The following is a 20193-nucleotide window of genomic DNA, read 5'->3' on the forward strand; positions in this document are numbered from 1 at the left end:
TGCTCTATATACATTTCCTTACATGGTAGGGTAACAACAGAACTTTACTCAAATAAAAAGAAATGTTGATTGGAATGAAATCTGGTTCGAAAAGAATTTTAGGAACTTTTTATAGAGAGTTAGCAGCTTTGCTTACCTCAACAGTAACAAAATCTCATTGGAAGGTAGCAATTGGCCTGTTTAGCTTTTTATAGATTTGTACTTATAATTTTGATTTCTATAATAGAAAAGTTTGGATTTTTGTGTGGAATCTCAAATCAAATACCTTTAACGACTCAGGTAACTGTAGGATGTTCCCCTTGGGTTGGCATAACATTGCTTGAGAGGCTAGTTAAAGTTCTATCCCAGTTTTTCGTATGCCAAAAAACATGTTAAGTACTGAAAATATATTTCATTCATAAAAATCCAACCTTGATGAAGTCACTTAAATGCCTTGATCTGTGCTGTTGTCTGGTTCTTCAGACTGGGGAGCATTATATTTCCTCTAACATCTTGAAATATCTTAAAACTGGATTTTGGAGGGGGAGCTTTCCACTCGGTTTCCTTTCCTGGGCCACAACAATTTTATTTTCACAGATTTTAATTTAAATGACGAACAATATCTTGGTTCACCAAATATTTGGCAAGCTTTTTAGATAACAGCCATAAAACTTCAGTGCACTTTCTTTGGTCATATTGTATCAATGGCGAATGCTTGATTTAAAACCGAAAGTAATACAGCTGTTATTGCCCACCACATTGTAACGCCTTATGGTAAAGCCAGTAATCGCGTAACGCTTTAAAATATAATTACATGATTTTCCCAATCAATTTTGCGCCATGCGAACATCACGTGAACAGCACGTATAGAACGTGCGTAAATACATGCAAATTTTAAAGGTCGCGGAATTGACCCCAATTGTCGAATTTCAGTAAATACATCTTGAAACCTGCCAAAATAAAAAATTCTTCATTTCTTTTTGCGGCTAAATATTCTTTGGCAAACAACAATTCTAAAGAATAATGTAGTTCATTTCATGGCATTGTTGGGTAGACGTGTTTTGTTACAAATATATTCGATTCTTGAAATTCCTTGTCAAATATGTTAATTTCTAGTTATGACGTCGTCAATTAGAAAAGAAAGAGAAGGGGTTGTTTACCCTCATGTCAGCTCACGTGTACTTTTCACGTGTAGTGTGATGATAAATTTTTCTAGGAGATAAAAAGTTACTTCACAATGAAATGAATATTTTCGTTATCAGACAAGTTGAGCAACATTACATTTACACGTCACCATTTTTGTAAAATAGGAAAATTTTAATTGTCATCTTCAAAAATGTTTTCTTCTCGATACAGTCTTCTTGATATAGCGACTTTTCTATAATAGCATTTAAAGTTAATACAATCTCTGCCGTTAGCTCATATTCTAAACATGAAATATACATAGTCACGCGAGTTCTTCACAATTTCGAAGTGTGACAACATTTATCAGGCGCAAATCGAGCATTTGTCATGATATATATATAAGCCTGTAGTTATCTCCAAAATTGTTGTCCCAATAAATTTCTCCATCGACTTTATATGAAATAGCAAATTCTAACTTGTTTTCATTACTTTTGCGCACGCAAGGCGGAGGAATATGAAAGAAAAATGTATCCGTATTTCCTACGCTTGCACCCGGAATGAAGCTGGCTCTCTGTTCCAAAATTGTCCTCCAAGAATTAAAACTATATCGTACAAAGATCTGTTTTTCAAAAGCTATATTCTTGACTTGTACACGACCATAAATTCCATTTCTATTGCAATACGTTCTCTCCAAAGACACGTTACTTATTGAGACATTGTCGTCAAATTGCTTACGAGGCAATGGTGATTTAAAATTCAGAAGTATAGTTCTTTCATCAATGGACTTGGACTTCGTTTTCTGCTTTCTTTCTCTGCCATACTTCTCTTGATGATAATGCCAAGAATTTCTTTCCGATACAAAGAAGTAAGTTGAGACAAGCGCTAGTCCTTTGGCGTCTGCGAAATGAACACTTTTTGCCCTCCGACTTGAATTTGTTGCTATTGCAGTGGTGATAGGAGGTGTTGACCATCTTCTTGCCGTTAAATTCATCTCAAAGTTCGCGACCATAAACATTCACATTTCGCAGATGCCATTCTGAACTCTAACTCTAACTGCAGATTGCACTAATAACAAAGTTTAATGAGTATCCGGCCGGTTGACATTACGCCTCTCTCGACCAATCAACTGTCAGTATCTTTGTTCCCGTGCTCGTCATGCATTGTACATGTATTAAAAAGGTAAATAAAACTCTTTCGTGTGCTTTTTAAGACAAAATTTGTTCTGTTGAAAGTGTAAATGTTTTTAATAAACTGGTAATACGGTTGATATAAGCAATTTATACGGTTGAGATTCATTTTAAACTTTGCACCATGTATTTTAAGGTTAAAACTTTAAATAGTTAAGGGGGGATATGCTCTCGTATATCTTGTGTATGGTTAACTTTAAAAGAAAGCATACTTTGCATCTGTTTGTTTGTTAAATGAGCTGCTTTTGAGCATTATTATATCAGATATCGTTTGTTTGTATCGTTCTAAATGTGTTAGTTCTTGATTAAATCACTTGTCGAACACATTTACACAAATGTTACAAATTCGTATTGCAGCAAGCGAAATCATTTCGTATATTGCTCCTGTGCAGTGTCGAATATGGAAAGTTTATCCGTGATGAACATTATTTTGCTAGTCTATCTAGTTCAGTTCAACTCATATACAACCATTGTAATTCATTAAGTCAAGTAGTTTAGATGATTATTCATCATGTTTTGTATTCTCATGGATAATTATTCACGATTTTGTGTAATATTTACTTAGTACAAACTGTTAAATTTACACAAGTAAAGGGAATCATTACTTCTCGTTTGATCGTTTGTAGTTCGAAGTGTTATCGTAAAACATAGGGGTTTTATACGGGGTTTTTTGATCATGTTATTTTTGTTAAAAATCTATGACGTCAATGCACTTGTTGTTCATGACTTTGGTCATGATTTCGATTTAACATTTGGGTAAACAAAACTATTAAGTTCATTACAAATAAGGGACAAAATTACAATTAAAAGTTGTGGTAAATAAAAACTTGTCAGTCGATTTAAAGAATTTTTTACATGTTTTTTCTTATAAATACCAATAACATATACATATATGTAGATTGAGTTACATAATTTTTCAAGTCCTTTGCCAGTTCATTGCTCCCTTCGCACAAACCGAGATAAGTTTTTTCTAATGCATATGTTATCATGCTTACTGTTATAATTGTTTTTATAATAATTCATTATCTTTACATATTACGCTATGCCGTATCGCCAAACCTGGCCAGACCGACTCCTGTCTATGTAGTTCCAACCTTATGATAAATCAAACGGTAGTTATCGCCAAAATTGTTGTCCCAATATTCACACCCGCAAACGCGATAGCAAATTGCAAATTCCATTTTGCGCTCTACGTCTCTCTTCGGAGGCAAAATATGGAAAAAAAATGTGTCTGTAGTTGTGTTGCTGGCGCCTGGAATGAATGTTGCAATTATGTCTTCAATTGATCGCCAACCATCGAATGTGTAACGTACAAGTATACATTTCTCAAATGTCAAATTACGTACTCGAATTCTCCCGTACATTCCAAAAGAATAACAAACCATACATTCCAAGCAAACATTCCAGGTATTTACTCTCTCCACCATTTTTTTGTAAGGAATAATTGTTGTAAAGTTGAGCAATTGAGCAGGTCGAGACGTTAGCTGTTTAGTTTTCTTAGCATGACAAACAGAGGATTTCCTTTTTGTGACTGGAGAAAGATCTTCTCTAATGTAGAAACGAGTGTTTGTGAGAGCGAATCCTTTCGTATCAGCAAACGACACTGATTTGGATCGTCTATTCCATTTACTTTCCTCACTTTTATTGGATTTGTTACTGTTGTTCACATTTACATCCTTTGTGAGTCGACATAAAAGATCAACAGCACTCACAACCATAGTGACAGACTCAGACTGACGGAAAATAACTAAACACAGTGATTTAAAGTTCCTCTTCACGTGGCAGTTTTGAGTATTTCACAACCGCGTACGTGCTTCTAAATAGGCGGCCCTCGAAATAACATGTTTACAACTGTCCGAGTTTAAATATTAAATGTCTGAGTAGCAATTTATTCATGATATTTAAATACGAGTGGCCAGTTTCCTTCCTCTAATAGGTAAACAAAAACGTAATTACGTTTGTCAATCTTCAATCGTGGCAGTTGTCGAATAGTAGGATTATGTTATCATTTCAAGAGAAATATTTACGAAAGACTGTCTTATCCGTTTTAAATTACATCTGAGTTAAACCTGTTGTGAAATCATATGAGAAATGTCAACGATAACATTCCTGCCGTCACTCTTGTTCAGAGCAGCACACTGTAATATAGCAATCTTGTATTTTTTCTCTTTTGTGTTTATAGAGATTTGGGTAAAAATGTTCGTCTGCAGCTCTCAAAATGTTGCAAAGTTTTCAAACAGTGGGTAGTTAAACTAGGTAGTTATCATTTTTTTAACCTAAACTATTTCTATTGAGATACTTTGTGATGAGAAAGTTACTTTACTTGACTCTCTGAATTCTTGTGTGAATAATGTTAACTTTTATTATCGTTTCGTTCAACAATTTATTGACCAAGTCAGGCAATGTAAGTTATCTCGTAGATGTAATGTCACAAGATTTAAAAATGAAACTTATATTTTAAATATAAAGGGCCATAGTTTCACACTGTGAAATAGACTTAAATGTCTTAAATGTCTTAAATGCCAGAAAAGACCAAATTCTTGCTTTTTTCAGAAGGCAATAATGACAAACATTATGTTTGTAATGATCATTCTTTACTGTGGTGTTTACACTAACTTTTAACAATAATAATATCAGTTATAATGTCTCTTATGTTTATGCAATAAATATGCTGGTAATGTACAGAGTTTGTGTTTTATCCTATGTGGTATTGTGACCCATTAACACTGTATCAGTCGATGTCACCTGACCAGGTAAACTTGTAACATCCAATGTCTGTCTATCATTTAAGAAATATGCGATGTTAATTCTACTGTTTATGATCATGGTCACATCATTGAGTATTGCAAACTTACTGTTCACATGTGTTTTGCAAAATGGTTGGAGAACCAGTAGTCGATACTTCATCAGGTTTAGTAACAAATCTTCCACCTCCACTACGTTGCCGTCGACATGCATGCATGTGCCTTGACTCATGTAGGTATTTCTAGAGAAATTGAACAATAAAAAATACTGACCAATTGACTTCATGATCAAAACATTATTGTCAATACCTTTCTTGTCTTTGGGATTTTCCCTTCTGCCTCTAGTTTTGCACGTGCCTGTCGTCGCTTGATAATTCGATGATATTGCTTGGCATTTACATAGAGTGGTTCATCCAATGTTTCCATGGCAACTGGCAAGCGCTGGGCTGCCAAGGGCTAAACAAAAACAATACAATTTATTGTGCATTTTTCATTACTGTTCATGTATAATTAATCATTTCTTTGAATCCTAATAGCTAAGAGTTAAATGGTGGGGAGAAGTGTAATACAAAAACTGAAACTAAAATAGTGCAATTGCACTTTTTCTTTATAACAAGATTTTTTCACAGCTGCAATAAGCATGGTTGCCTATGAAAATATTTTGTGAAACATGTGACATAGAAGAATTCATATAGAAGATAATAATTTTCACGACGTATTAATTTATTTGATTGAAAAACCTATTTTATCAAAACAGCTTTGTCTTCGTGTAAAACAATAATTATCCAATGAAAGTAAAGGCTAACTAGGATTGGTACATTATATACAAGATGATATTCGGACCAATGAGGAACATCGAAGACGAAGCGCATCTCTCGATTGGTTCTCCTATTTTAGATGAAACTTTCCAATCTGTTCGTTTCTTAAAATTATTGAAACCTTAAATGTAGAGCAAATATGTGTAGAACACACGAGGACTATCGATGTTTTTAGATGTAAGGATCATTATCTAAGAACGTGCTTCGTGCTCTCTTTGTTTACGAATGAAACAAGTTTCAGCAATTGTTAGGCAGAGAAACGCCTTTCGAAGTCAGTAGCTATAATACTCACAACAGTAAGTTGCGGGTTTCCGTTTGGGAGTGCGCTCGTTGTTAGCGTTCCAGTGACGGGATTGTATTCTACAGAGTTGGCAACAAATCGCTGTTCGGGCGAAAACATTTGTAAATGTTGAGTTTGATTGGGATCAACAATATAAAGTCCTTTGCTTTGGTCTTGCGTTATTAAGTTTACAGCCGTAGGTTGAGTCACTGTAGTAGACTGAGTAGCTGCCACTGTGCCTTGTGCTGCTGCAAAATTTAGTTGAGGAGAAGAAGAGTTCACGGATGTCTCCATATTTCACAAATGTTTTAATTCCTTTGACTTCAACACGCATGCGCGAGTTATGGCTCAAGTTTTATGATTACTTATTGTAACAATGCTTTTTTTCCTCAGGCTAATGAACCACAAACAAGAAGATGAACTGTGAACAAATCATTTACACATTCAAAACTTTGTCATTAAATATTAGTTAGTATCTATTACAAAAAAAAGTAAGTTAGTTAACATAATCCAATGGTCGGTTAAAGCCTCCTCTTCTGTTCATGTATTGCCTATAAAATTATAGCAAATTAGTCTTTTGTACTTTTGGCTGGAAGATTTTATGTCATTAACCTGTATTTTCTGGGTTTGGTTATATTGACATAGCTTGCATTTGAAGATCCTGCTGTGAACTTCCCCTAAATATTTACATCAAAGATGAATGACAGGCTACTTTTGTAAAAGACCAAATTTTAAAATACACCTTTGTTGTGTCAAAATCAGAGAATCCCATCATTTTCTTCATTGCAAGACTTTCATCATCTTCATTCACTTTACAAATTAATTAAAAATATCATTTCTAGAACATTATGAAAAAATTTGATGGACGTAAGTAATACGTGGTATTTGATCCAATTTGGTTAAGGTCTTGTCAGCTTTTTCTCTGGAAACACAACAAAAACATACAATGAAAATATGCTAACAAGAAATGACTTGTTCAAGTAGTAAAATATAATATTTACAAAGGCCTATCTTTTCTCTCATCTTGCTGTCGGCTGGTACATAAATAAAGTATAAATGAAAAGCCTTTAACAAATTTTCTTATGCATCTAACATAGTGCTTTGACAAAACTAGTGAAACCTGTATGTTCCTCTTCTCCTAGGAGATCTAGAACAGAAATTTGAAAAAGTCAATCATACATTGGTCTGATCAATGTGCATATATAGTTTAATCTACCTTGATCTTGGTCGCCTGGGTGATTTTGACCTTCTTCTTGGTGATCTAGAGCGTTGTCTTCTTGAAGGTGAACGACTGTGACGTCTTTCTAAATTATAACTTGTTGAGTTGAGAAAAATAACTTAATTCTTAAATTCTCATGCATTTTTGTAGAATGCCTTTAATAGGTGTTGACTGCTGACATAACATGATTTTCATATTCTATTTATCATGCTTAAACATTCAGAGTATCTGCTCTACTCTAGTCCTTATGCAGTGTAAAATACCATGATCATCTCTTCTTCTATCTTTATCTCTTGAGAAGTCCTTTGGTCTGTCTAAATCTGATCGATCTCGAGAACGCGACCTTCTTCTTTCCCCTATTATCAGAGCAACATCAGAGTAAAAACGATATTTGCAGCAAATAAAAATCGCCATTTGACTGTTACCTCTTCTGAAATCTGGAGTACGACTACGACTTCTACTCCGTACCATTTCGACTAACAAATATTTCGATGAATAGAGTTCAAAATATACAACTAAACGATAACTTTCTTGTTTATTTTTTTTATAATCCTGGTCCTAGTTGTTGGTCCCAGTCCCCTAGAATTTTAAACATGGCTTACTTTTTCTGTTTAATTTATAAAATTAATAAATATAAATTTTCTCTGAGTTATTGTTTTCTCTAATAAAGAGTATGAGGTATAAGTTAGCAGACCAAGTATATACAATAAATTGTTTACATCAACATATTTGGTTGTGTCAAGGAATTCGACTTCTTGAATGAAGTGATGGTTGAAACAAATGTCCATTTGTCCTTTTGCTTTCAATGTGAGGTAAATGGAGTTGCTTGTGAGCTGTCATTTTTGACCTTGTGCTGTTACTTAAAGAACTATTGAGAATACTGTTTTGGTATTGTTGTAAATATAAATGTCTTTGTAAGCTTAAATATCCCTCGCTACGAGGAATATGTCTTTGATGCTTTTGGATATGAGGATTTGGATCAAGAGCTTTTAGAGTCTCCTTCCATTTTGGTTAGTTGATTGCCTTTTTCTGCTAATTGTCTGCTCATAGTTCTTGGTGATATTGAAGCATGTTGTGTACGTTTTGTAGGTGCTAGTTTTGTATATTCTGGGGCTGCCATCACAGGACGAATCATATCCAAGTAAAGCTTATGATTGACCCTTATTCGTTTGCCATCATTCCATGATGATCTTGATAAGGTGTTTGCTTTAGGTGGTCTGTAAGGCATATGAAAATCCAATGGCGTTTTTATCCTTGATGGAGCTGTCATGGCAAACTTTGTATCTCGAGTAACAGGTGGATTAATCAAACTCATATAAAAGTTTTGTTTAGTTTTCAGTTGTTTTCCTTGCTTGCTATAAATTCCATAAGGGAGATTTTGTTGAGATGAATTAAATGTCGATGATAATGGTGTCTGCTTGTTGTAAACAATGTAAGCACTTCTTGGACGCATTTGCTTGGCATAATTATTAAAGTTGTGTCCGTTGGTCATTTGAATAGGTTTAGGTTTTTTCTCTAACATTCTGATTGCTGTAGCAAGAAGAGATAAAGGTTGTTTTTTCAAGCCACCTTTCAACTCATCTATAACATAATTCAATTGATATCATTAGTAAAATGTATCAGTTTGCAATGCTAAACATGTTTTGCCTAATATAAACATTTATAACACGAACCTTTAAATGGCTTTTCTTCTCCATCATCATACTTGACAACACTGTCAAATTTTACTTCTATTGGCTCAGTTGGTTTATATTTTCTTGATGTTTATAATTTATACTTGCAGTTGCTCCCATCCTTTGATGACACAGATGAACTGAAAGATTAAATCAACTATTTTTTCCCTCTTTCAGCTTGGCAAATCTGACTTTGACTGTCAGATTTCAATATACTAAGATATGTAAGTTTTATTAAGTACTCCTTCAAGAAAAGTATGAACGACTAGATAACCATTAAAAATCTACTGCATATATCATTATACATTCCATTACAACATTTCGTTAGCAACCAACTCACAAAACATGAAATCTGACATTTAATCATTTAAAAATCACCAAAATTTCAAGTATATCAAATCATAAATCTGAAATTTGCGTTGACTTACCGAATCGATCTCGTATGCGAGATAGGTAAACAGCGTTTATGAGAAAATAATAACATCAAAATAAAATATATTCATTTATCATAAACTTGGCGACTGCCTGACGCGGAACATTTTGCGATATGTCACAGATCATAGCCAGATCAGTGGCTGCGCTAATGGAAAAATATGTCGCGACATTTTTGACACAAAGTACACAGTCTTCGATATAATTGGCGGTGAGATGATTTCGAATTTCCGAGAGATCGCGCTTCTCACTATCTATCACACAAACAAGTGTATGTCAGAAGTGATCTTTAGTTTTATTTTTTAACTACTATATGATAATCGTTTTTGCCTTTTCGGTCAAAAATATTTAACTCCTAAAGATACTCTTCAATCATGTATGATCCGGATGATGGTAAGCTTTTCAAAAGTTCTAAATTGAATGTAACATTTAAAATCTGCTCTTTTGTCAAAAATTTCCAATCCTGGCATCGTGATAATTACAAAAATATATAAAAAAGGTAATGATTATTAAGCAAATGTTTATTAAAGATTTTTTCTCTGTTTACTTCATGAGATGTTGCTTATGGTGATGATGAAGGTGAAGAAATAACACCTGATTTGTGGCAAGAAGCATGTTGGATTGTTATAAGTTCGTACTTTGAAGAAAAAGGCCTTGTTCGACAACAGTTGGATTCATTTGATGAGTTTATTCAGATGTCTGTTCAAAGAATTGTTGAAGATTCACCAGAGATTGAACTACAGGCAGAATCACAGCACATGTCCGCAGATACTGAAGAGCCGGTATCTTATCAGTAATAATTTCTTTGTATCAATCTGATTTTTTTTACACTTATTATTTCTGTTTTCTAGCCCAAGTATACCTTGAAATTTGAGCAAATCTACTTGTCAAAACCCACACACTGGGAGAAAGATGGTGCTCCAACAGCCATGATGCCTAATGAAGCAAGGCTTCGCAATTTGACGTAAGTTTGAACATGAATTTAAGAAATCTTTCATTATAAAATGCATTGTTTTTTATTTCTTGACACATGATATTCTTTCTTGTATTATTATAAATATAAACATAAACACAGTCAAAAATGTTTTCTATTTCCATGAAAATCTTGTAATGCCTTGTTGCTATAACTTTTTATGATTGCCTTGAAAAGTGAAACTGCCCTGTTAACCAATAGAAATAAAAGTTAGCAACCCGAACATATATTTGCCAGTATGGTACCGGCTCTAGGGAAGAACCCATTTTTGTTTCCAAAACTTTACTCAACACCTTTTATACAAGGATCTTCATAAAGGTTAGCAAGAGTATCATGAATACACGCATCACAATGAATAAATATTTCAAATAATAAGATTTTTGACTGCCTTAAGTTTGTATGCATATCTACTAAGGGCAATACTTGTCTTTTACATGGTTTAACTTATAATAACAAACTTATTATTGAGAGACTATTTAATGACTTCATGTTTATGAACTTGAGATTTTTAATTTCAGCTATTCTGCTCCTTTGTATGTTGACATCACTAAAACAACTCATAAAGAAGGTCAGCAACCAATTGTTCAAGAAAATGGAAAGACTTTCATTGGAAAAATTCCAATAATGCTTCGTTCTACATATTGTTTACTTAGTAATTTAACTGATCGTGATTTAACTGAACTTAATGAATGTCCACTTGACCCTGGAGGATACTTTATCATTAATGGCTCAGAGAAAGTCTTAATTGCTCAAGAAAAGATGGCAACTAACACTGTATATGTTTTTGCAAAAAAAGACTCTAAATATTCATACACTGCAGAGATTCGTTCATGTATAGAGCATTCTTCACGGCCAACCAGCACAATGTGGGTGTCAATGTTGGCTCGTGGAAGTCAAGGTGGTAAGAAAAGCAACATAGGGCAACGAATTATTGCCACTTTACCATACATCAAACAAGAAATACCTGTAATGATTGTTTTTCGTGCTCTTGGTTTTGTTGCTGATCGTGACATTTTGGAGCATATAATTTATGACTTTGAAGATCAAGAAATGATGGAATTGGTTTGTTGTTTTTTTAAATTTCATCCACATTATGAAGATGTGTTTTTGTTGCACAATAGAGTACTTTCTGTGTTTCTATTAAAGGTTAAACCATCATTAGACGAAGCATTTGTTGTCCAAGAGCAAAATGTTGCGTTGAATTTTATTGGTACACGTGGAGCAAAACCTGGTGTTACTAAGGAAAGACGTGTTAAATATGCCAGGGAAATTCTTCAAAAGGAAATGTTACCTCATGTTGGTGTCAGTGATTTTTGTGAAACAAAGAAGGCCTATTTCTTGGGGTAAGAGTCTCTTTGTGTTTTTGAGTTGGTTGTTCTGAAGCCAAGTAATCAATTTATGTATGGTTTGAATGTTAAATTATTGAATTTTCATGTTTTCTTTGAATGATGAAATTATTGAATTTTCATAGATATATGGTGCATCGTTTACTTTTGGCTTCTCTTGGAAGACGAGAACTGGATGATCGTGATCATTATGGCAACAAAAGACTGGATCTTGCTGGACCTCTTCTTGCTTTTCTTTTTCGGGGGTGCGTATTAAAATCTTGATGAGAAATAAGTGAAAAAATGATGTCTTTTAACGTGATTGTTGTTTATTCATCATAGTTTATTCCGCAATTTGATGAAGGAAGTACGACTATATGCCCAAAAGTTTATCGACAAGAGCAAAGATTTCAATTTGGAGCTTGCGATTAAAACGAAGACGATTACCGACGGTTTAAAATACTCCCTAGCTACTGGAAACTGGGGAGACCAAAAGAAAGCACATCAAAGTAGAGCTGGTGTTTCTCAGGTTTTAAATAGACTTACATTTGCATCGACTTTATCGCATTTAAGACGTCTAAATTCTCCTATTGGTCGAGAAGGAAAACTTGCCAGACCACGTCAGTTGCATAATACACACTGGGGAATGATTTGTCCTGCTGAGACTCCTGAAGGTCATGCTGTGGGTTTGGTAAAGAATTTAGCTCTAATGGCTTATATCTCGGTGGGATCTCAACCAAGTCCTATACTTGAATTCTTAGAAGAATGGACAATGGAGAATCTTGAGGAAATCACACCTTCAGCTATTCATAAGTATGATTATAGAAATATTGTCTGTTTTCAAAGGTTTTAATATCGAAATGTAAAGGTCTTGTTGATGTTTTGACTTTGGATTTTTGTTTAGTTCAACAAAAATTTTTGTCAATGGATGTTGGGTTGGAATTCACCGTGATCCGGATCAACTAATGTCTACTTTACGTAAATTAAGGAGACAGATGGATATTGTTGTATCCGAGGTGACACCTATTGATAAACATAATTATTTCAATCTTATTTTCCTACTGTCTAAATGTAGTGTCGTGGAATCTCTTTTCTGTAAACAATTTGCCTTTTGTGTAAAATTAAGGTGTCGATGGTGAGAGATTTTCGCGAAAAGGAAATACGTATTTATACCGACGCTGGTCGTATATGCCGTCCTTTGTTGATTGTTGAAAATCAAAAATTGCTGTTGAAGAAGCAACACATTGAAATGCTTAAAGAAAGAGAATACAATGAATATGGGTGAGGGATTTTCTTTGTAAGAAAATGAAATTTTACGTAAGAAAGAAATGACGTGATATTTTCACTTCCAGATGGCAAGATCTTGTTGCTAATGGCGTTGTTGAATACATTGATGTCAACGAAGAAGAATCAGTTATGGTTGCTATGACACCGGAGGATCTTATTGATAAAGGTGTTGTGTATTGTTCAACATACACCCATTGTGAAATTCATCCTTCTATGATCCTTGGTGTATGTGCTTCAATTATTCCATTTCCAGATCACAACCAGGTGGGCCTACTTTATGAATATTATTTTTCTTCAAAGAAAAAAAGCCTTTATTCTTTTTCTACAGTCGCCACGTAACACCTATCAGTCTGCTATGGGTAAGCAAGCCATGGGAGTGTACATCACTAACTTTCATGTACGTATGGATACATTAGCGCATGTTCTATATTATCCACAAAAACCCCTAGTTACTACAAGGTCTATGGAGTATCTTCGTTTTCGAGAGCTACCAGCTGGTAAGTTCATGTATTGTAGGTAAAGGACGAAATTGTCGATGATTTTTTTTCAACTTAACTAATTTACACTTACGGTATTTGCAGGTATCAATGCCATTGTTGCTATCGCGTCTTACACAGGCTATAATCAGGAAGATAGCGTGATTATGAACGCATCTGGAATAGATAGAGGACTTTACCGATCTGTTTTTTATCGCTCTTATCGTGAACAAGAGTCAAAGAAAGGCTTAGAGTCTGAGGAACTCTTTGAAAGACCGTCAAGAGATGAATGTCAAGGTTTGTTTGATGTCAAGGTATCTGTTTCTAGCGTGACCAACGTACGTTATTATATCTTGTTTTGTCACGTGATTCGTCAGGCATGCGCCATGCAATATACGATAAACTCGATGATGACGGGCTCATAGCTCCCGGCACTCGTGTGAGTGGTGATGATGTCATTATTGGCAAGACAATGACACTACCCGAGAATGATGACGAGGTAATGATGTTTTCTTTTTCAATCTTTTCTATTATTTTTGTCTTTTGTGAATTTCTTTTCTTATTCTAGTTTCAAAGCAGCAATCGACGATTTACAAAAAAAGATGCCAGTACATTTTTACGAGCTAGTGAAACTGGCATCGTTGATCAAGTAATATGTTATCATTATAGATTCTTATTTATTTTTGTCGTCTCGTATAGTAATCATTCTGCTTCTCTTAGGTATTGGTCACCATTAACCAAGATGGTTACAAGTTCACCAAAGTTAAGGTGACTTACTTCATAATTATTTCATCCTTCCCCTAATGTTAAACTGAACTTTTGCAATGTTTTCTTTCCTTTCAGGTTCGATCTGTAAGAGTACCACAGATTGGGGATAAATTTGCCAGTCGTCATGGACAGAAAGGTACATGTGGGATCACATACAGACAAGAGGTTAGGTCTTTGAATCTTCGTAGAAACTAAGCCATAAAATAGTTATCAATCGTTTTGATTACATCGTTATATTTTAGGACATGCCTTTTACATGTGAAGGAATAACCCCAGATGTTATTATAAATCCTCATGCAATACCTAGCCGTATGACCATCGGTCATTTAATTGAATGTCTTCAAGGAAAGGTATTATTTTCATAATCTTTAACTACGTCGTGTATCGCGCTTTTCTGAGTAAGTTTCATTATTTTCAAGGTTTCTGCGAACAAGGGTGAGATCGGAGATGCCACTCCATTTAATGACGCTGTGAACGTGCAAAAGATCTCTCAATTATTAGCAGAATATGGCTATCATCTTCGTGGAAACGAGGTTTTCCATCATCGATGCACATAAATTTTTCTAGAATTTTTAATTTGAACGGTCCATCAACAACACTCCACTGAGCGATTTTTTCACAAATCATTGAAGACTTCAAGATAGATGCACTTAACATTTTTTATTTTAAAGGTGTTATACAATGGTTTTACTGGACGTAAGCTTAATGCTCAAGTATTCATTGGTCCTACATATTACCAACGTTTGAAACATATGGTTGATGATAAGATTCATTCACGCGCTCGAGGTCCTTTACAGATTTTAACAAGACAACCTATGGAAGGAAGATCACGGTAAAATACATTTTTTATGATTATTGTTTGTCTATGTTTGCAGTGCATCATATTTTAGTTTTCATATTTAATAGTTAGTGATTCTTAAATTTTAGTGATGGTGGTCTTCGTTTTGGTGAAATGGAACGGATTGTCAAATATCCCATGGTGCAGCTCAGTTTCTTAACGAACGTTTATTTGAATGCTCTGACGCGTACAGTTGTCATGTGTGTGATCTTTGTGGATTAATCGCGATTGCGAATCTTCGGAACAACACGTACGAATGTCGTGGATGTAAGAACAAGACTCAGGTAGCTACGTCGCAGCGAATTTTTGTCTTAAAATTAAGCAAAGCTACCTTTATACCAAGAACTTTTGGCTACATGTTTGGGAGGGGATATGTTGCCTGGCGGATTGTTTTTTGTTGATATTTATTTTATATGTTTAGATTTCCCGCATCCGTATCCCGTATGCAGCAAAGTTACTGTACCAAGAACTAATGTCAATGTCAATTTCACCGCGAATGATGACCGTTCCTCCAGTAAAATAGTTCATCTTTAAATGATGAATTGATTGCTGTTGTACATTCCACCAAAGCAATCATTATCCATTTATACACACCGTAGGGTCAACTATTTTGTATTTTATAAAGGATACACTGTTGCAGCGGAACATTGAAGAGTTGAATAGAAGGTTTTTTAGACTTCTCCATGTTGTAATCTCGATTCGAGCTTTTACTCCACTCAAAACTAGTGTTTTTTCATAGGTGTTGCAGCTTATGCTGTGCTTGGCTTATGTTTAACAAGTTTGTTGTAAATCCTTAAAATGACCAATGACAAAATATCACAGAATGTGTTTTTGGTTTATTTCATTAAAGAAATTTGATTTGAAAATAAAGCAAGAAAAAGAATACACGAGTAATGACAGGTTCATGACACGATTTTAAATAGCATATGTTCAGTATCACTACAGTATATATTCTGTATCACTGGTCAGAAGACTCAGTACCGGCTGCTAAGTTACTAGTCGTAATAATTTTACAACCACCATTGGTACCAAACGAAATGTTTTATACCGCTGCAACTACTTGCATGGTTTCGTGGGCTCATTCATTCTCGACCTTTATGAGAAGAATATGGCGAGTGATTCTTCTGATGAGGATATAGAAGATTGGGTATTTTACCGAGATAGACTGGAATGGAAAGATGTAACACCAATTGAACAAGATGAAGGACCTTTTTCTGTTGTTGCTATTGCTTATTCTGAAAAATGTACGTTAATATGTTTTATGATTATACAATCAATCATTTAAAGGAAGTTGTAAATAATAATTTAATTTCTTTTACAGTTAAAGATGTTTACGATTATTTTCGTGCCATAATTAAATCTGAAGAGAAAAGTCAACGAGCTTTGGAATTGACTGCAGATGCTGCTCGACTAAATCCAGCCAATTATACTGTCTGGTAAGTTGTAAAACATGAATATTTCATTTTCTGTTGCTATTTGGTTCATTGAATCTTAAAATATTTATTATTTATTAAACTCGTTTTGATGTATTTATTGTCTTGCAGGCATTACAGAAGGTTGCTAATTAAAACTCTTGAGAAAGATTTACAAGAAGAGCTAGAATTTGTAACTGATGTCATTTGTGATCATCCCAAGAATTACCAAGTTTGGTTTGTAAAAGTGGCCACATTTCTTTATTAATGCCATTCAATATCTATGCATTTTATTAAACTTTAAGGTATCACAGAAGGGTTGTTGTGGATTGGTTGAAAGATCCATCCAAGGAACTTGACTTCTCAGCATCCATTCTTGAGCTTGATGCAAAAAATTATCACACATGGCAACACAGACAGTGGGTTATCAAAGAATTTAAACTTTGGAAAAATGAGATGGAATTTGTGAACAAACTGCTTGCTGATGACATAAGAAATAATTCTGCTTGGAACCAAAGATATTTTGTTATCACTCACACCAGTGGTTTTACTGACGAAGTAATAAAAAATGAAATTGAGTGAGTCTTTGTTGACTTGTATAAGATGATAAACAGGAAGACAGCTTTTTTAACTTATCTGATATCCACATTTCTTTTGCAGTTATCTGGTTGAGGTTATAAAAGATGTGCCAAATAATGAGAGTGCTTGGAATTATCTAACAGGGTAAGAAAACTTAGTGTTGTTTCATTTTAAGATTTATTATGTTTTAATTTAAATGTTGGTGTTAAGTATTCTGGAAAAAGGCCGAGCTAGCAAAGAAAATGAATTGCGGAATATTATATTTCGTTGGATTGAAGATGGAATGGATTCGCCATACTTATTAAGTTTTGCTATTGATATTTATGAAGAAGATCTTGAAAGTGGAAATTGCTCCAATGAAATATTTGAAAAAGCACAAGAGGTAGAGTAGAGTCTAACTATTATTGTTAAATTTTAAGATAGTTGACAGAAAATGAAATGTTTGAGTTTTTATAGCTGTGCAAAGTATTGGCAAATGATGTAGACTGTATCAGGAAAGAATATTGGAATTATGTCAGCAGACGTCTTCTTGCAAAATATGGCAACAAATCATAGAAAAAGAGGATTAAATCACTCATGTACTCAAATACAGTTGTCATTACACTTTTTATATGTATATTGAAATTATTCATTGTCATGTGATATTAATTATGTCAACTGTCATATTATTACTTTAAATTTTATTCATTTATGGCGGGAAATGTTGTCACGTGTCAAAGCTATTTTCCGGTTCAAAAAGATATGAGTTGCATATTGTTTCAAACTTCAAAGCTGTGTTTATGCAGGTCCATGTTTTCTTTCCGAGTTTCTAAATGTTCTTCTCACTCTTATGGTGTTAAGGTATGTAAAATATATTTGCTCTAGATGTTGATTTAAAGCTTATCACATAAGAAAGGAGACGTAGTCAGTCTCTCGGTTAAAAACTTCCATCTCAATTTGATTAAGACTTCTTGGCAATTTGAGTATTCACTAACAGTAATGAGTTAGTATTACTTGTTCATGACTTGTGATGATCTTTGTGAAGGCGTTTGATGTTGCCTATCGTTAAAGGATGGATGTATGAAACGTAATTTGTCTTCAGTCGTGGCACATCATGAATATGAATATTCCCACTGAACTCATTCCATTGTAACTTCTGTCTTATTAAAATAATCTCCTTCGGTATAAATGCTTGGTCTCTTTACTTATCTATTTAACAAATTAATGAATGGTTTCTTCTAGATTTTTCATATTTATAAATCAAATGGAAAGCGTTGACGTTCCCCGCTTCTCAACCAAAGACATTAAGGAGTTGCTACAAGATAAATTTGTTGTTGTTATCGGCGATTCTGGTAAATATATTGAGATTATAAAACATCATTAGTATGCTATTCCAGCTTGCTTGGGAATCTGATTTTTAGCAAATATTTTTATACAGTACAGCGATCTGTTTACAAAGACTTGGTATGCCTCCTGAGGGAAGATCGCTTATTAACACTGGAAGAATTGAAAGAAAAGGTTTGTTCAGAAACATATCAATGATTGATAGAATATGTAGCTTAAGATTGTGACATGTTTGCAATTCTTACAGGGAGAAGAACATTTTGAAGGTGATGAACTGTTGGATGGTGGTGTTCGTAATGGTCTTCATAATGGCACCAACTACACTGAAGAGCGTAGATATAAGCAAGATAACACAATTATTATGTTTTACTTTGTGACAAGATGCTACAACAACTATGTGCAGTCAATATTAGATGGTTTTAAGCTTGAACCTCCACAAATTATCATTATGAATTCCTGTCTATGGGATCTTCATCGATATGGTAAAACTGCTCATGAAGACTACATCACAAATATGCAAGTATTGTTAAGAGCTATTGACCTTGCAGTGCCAGCTGAAGATAGCTTATTTATATGGAATGCTACATTACCAGTACGAGAAACTGTCAAAGCAGGATTCCTTGCCCCAGGAATGACTCAAACAATACCTGCTGATGACATACGCAAGGCCAATCTCTTTGTACGAGATATGATGCAATCTTATACAAAATATGTGTTTTTGGATCTTCATCTTATCTTTATTAAGCACCTTGGGTTTCGTGTGAAGGACGGTGTTCATTGGAATGATTTTGCTCACAGAAAAATCACTTGCCTTATTTTACTTGAAATATCCAAGTGTTGGAATCATGATGCTCAATCAAAAGAGCCTTTACCAGTATTTTGTGCTGATAAAACATCTTGTCCTATTGTGAGCTACAATCATTCTAAGAATGCTGATCTTCAGTCTCGTTCATTTGAACAATCGTCATCAAAAAACAATGGCTATGTATCTTCATCTGCCACTCATAGAGGCCCTCAATCTATTCTTAGTTCATCACATCTTCCTTATCCACAAGAACACCCTCATTTCTCTGATTGTCACAATAATTGGGTTCGCAGACCACAGTTTAATAATCTTGCTTCCTCAAGGCAAAACAATACATCAATGAATAGATTTTATGCAAGAAATAATTCCCGACCAATGTTACATGGCTCATTAAGATATAGTTCATTTATGAGAACACATTTGAACCATCCTTATCATCATGGCCAAAGTTTTAATGGCCATTTTTATCAACAACATTTTTCATTGCCCAGTGCATATAACAACAATTATGTTAAGAACTTAAATGAAACATATCCTTCAGCGACAATTGGGAAGAGAAAACGCCATGAAGATGGCAACAACTTCACTCCATACAAATTTCCTCGTTTTAATGTTTAAAAGTTTATAGTTTGTATGTGTGACTATTTATATTTGAAATGTTCAGTTTTGTTTTGTTAAAGTATCTAGTCATTTTCAAATATCTGATTGTATATATAGATACATATACATATATAGTAGTTATTTTGATGTTTTGTTGATGGTTGGGAATGTTTCGGTTATCTGGATAAAACAATAGACAAAACTAGACATTTAATGAGCAAATTTGTAAATAGGACTTAATGATATACAGCTTTAAAGCGATTGATAATTGCGGTATTTATTGAATGCAAAATGTTTTATAAGAGAATATATTTTTACTAATAATGAGCATTGGTTTCTATTATCCAGAG

The 20193-nt window shown here is 34.1% G+C and overlaps 5 protein-coding genes and 1 long non-coding RNA gene across 7 annotated transcripts in view; 4 read left to right on the forward strand and 2 right to left on the reverse strand.

Annotated features, from left to right (window-relative positions):
- LOC124444974 overlaps window positions 1-20193 on the forward strand; it is a 68368-nt gene that overhangs the window by 8846 nt on the left and 39329 nt on the right. The gene's annotated exons all lie outside the window — the stretch shown is intronic.
- On the reverse strand, window positions 1276-2182 carry LOC124444963 (protein phosphatase 1 regulatory subunit 3C-like). Its single transcript, XM_046995674.1, has one exon. It carries the CDS (start codon window positions 2117-2119, stop codon window positions 1490-1492), a length of 630 nt encoding a protein of 209 aa, XP_046851630.1. The 5' UTR covers window positions 2120-2182; the 3' UTR covers window positions 1276-1489.
- On the reverse strand, window positions 4655-7902 carry LOC124444962 (U4/U6.U5 small nuclear ribonucleoprotein 27 kDa protein-like). 2 transcript variants are annotated; one of them, XM_046995673.1, is made up of 9 exons: window positions 7778-7902; window positions 7616-7708; window positions 7350-7437; window positions 7254-7280; window positions 7135-7167; window positions 7012-7055; window positions 6876-6943; window positions 6746-6810; window positions 6423-6684 (listed from the first exon to the last, which is right to left on the reverse strand). In XM_046995673.1, exons 1-9 carry the CDS (start codon window positions 7821-7823, stop codon window positions 6630-6632), a joined length of 519 nt encoding a protein of 172 aa, XP_046851629.1. In that variant the 5' UTR covers window positions 7824-7902; the 3' UTR covers window positions 6423-6629. The 2 variants fall into 2 exon arrangements, with proteins under 2 accessions (XP_046851628.1, XP_046851629.1); XM_046995672.1 differs by lacking the exons at window positions 6876-6943; window positions 7012-7055; window positions 7135-7167; ... (2 more) ...; window positions 7616-7708; window positions 7778-7902 and adding exons at window positions 4655-5070; window positions 5147-5277; window positions 5345-5491 and having other exon boundaries at window positions 6146-6684; window positions 6746-6833.
- LOC124444953 (DNA-directed RNA polymerase II subunit RPB2-like) lies at window positions 9571-16007 on the forward strand. Its single transcript, XM_046995660.1, is given in 22 exon segments — window positions 9571-9850; window positions 10013-10239; window positions 10309-10421; window positions 10949-11492; window positions 11577-11773; window positions 11902-12021; window positions 12098-12568; window positions 12660-12771; window positions 12882-13036; window positions 13108-13306; window positions 13371-13539; window positions 13624-13815; window positions 13896-14017; window positions 14087-14167; window positions 14239-14286; window positions 14362-14451; window positions 14529-14636; window positions 14706-14819; window positions 14958-15118; window positions 15214-15242; window positions 15245-15408; window positions 15546-16007. Coding segments are annotated over 22 exon segments (3537 nt in total). The 5' UTR covers window positions 9571-9831; the 3' UTR covers window positions 15648-16007.
- On the forward strand, window positions 16180-17783 carry LOC124444961 (protein farnesyltransferase/geranylgeranyltransferase type-1 subunit alpha-like). The gene is made up of 7 exons (XM_046995671.1): window positions 16180-16368; window positions 16446-16560; window positions 16669-16773; window positions 16842-17114; window positions 17197-17259; window positions 17326-17497; window positions 17572-17783. The coding sequence occupies exons 1-7, from the start codon at window positions 16233-16235 to the stop codon at window positions 17668-17670; spliced, it is 963 nt and encodes a 320-aa protein (XP_046851627.1). The 5' UTR covers window positions 16180-16232; the 3' UTR covers window positions 17671-17783.
- Window positions 17845-20170, forward strand: LOC124444956 (PC-esterase domain-containing protein 1B-like). The gene is made up of 4 exons (XM_046995666.1): window positions 17845-17955; window positions 18337-18446; window positions 18533-18612; window positions 18686-20170. The coding sequence occupies exons 1-4, from the start codon at window positions 17945-17947 to the stop codon at window positions 19859-19861; spliced, it is 1377 nt and encodes a 458-aa protein (XP_046851622.1). The 5' UTR covers window positions 17845-17944; the 3' UTR covers window positions 19862-20170.

The sequence above is a fragment of the Xenia sp. Carnegie-2017 genome, unplaced genomic scaffold (assembly GCF_021976095.1).
Source record: "Xenia sp. Carnegie-2017 unplaced genomic scaffold, XeniaSp_v1 HiC_scaffold_21, whole genome shotgun sequence".
Taxonomy (NCBI): domain Eukaryota; kingdom Metazoa; phylum Cnidaria; class Anthozoa; order Malacalcyonacea; family Xeniidae; genus Xenia; species Xenia sp. Carnegie-2017.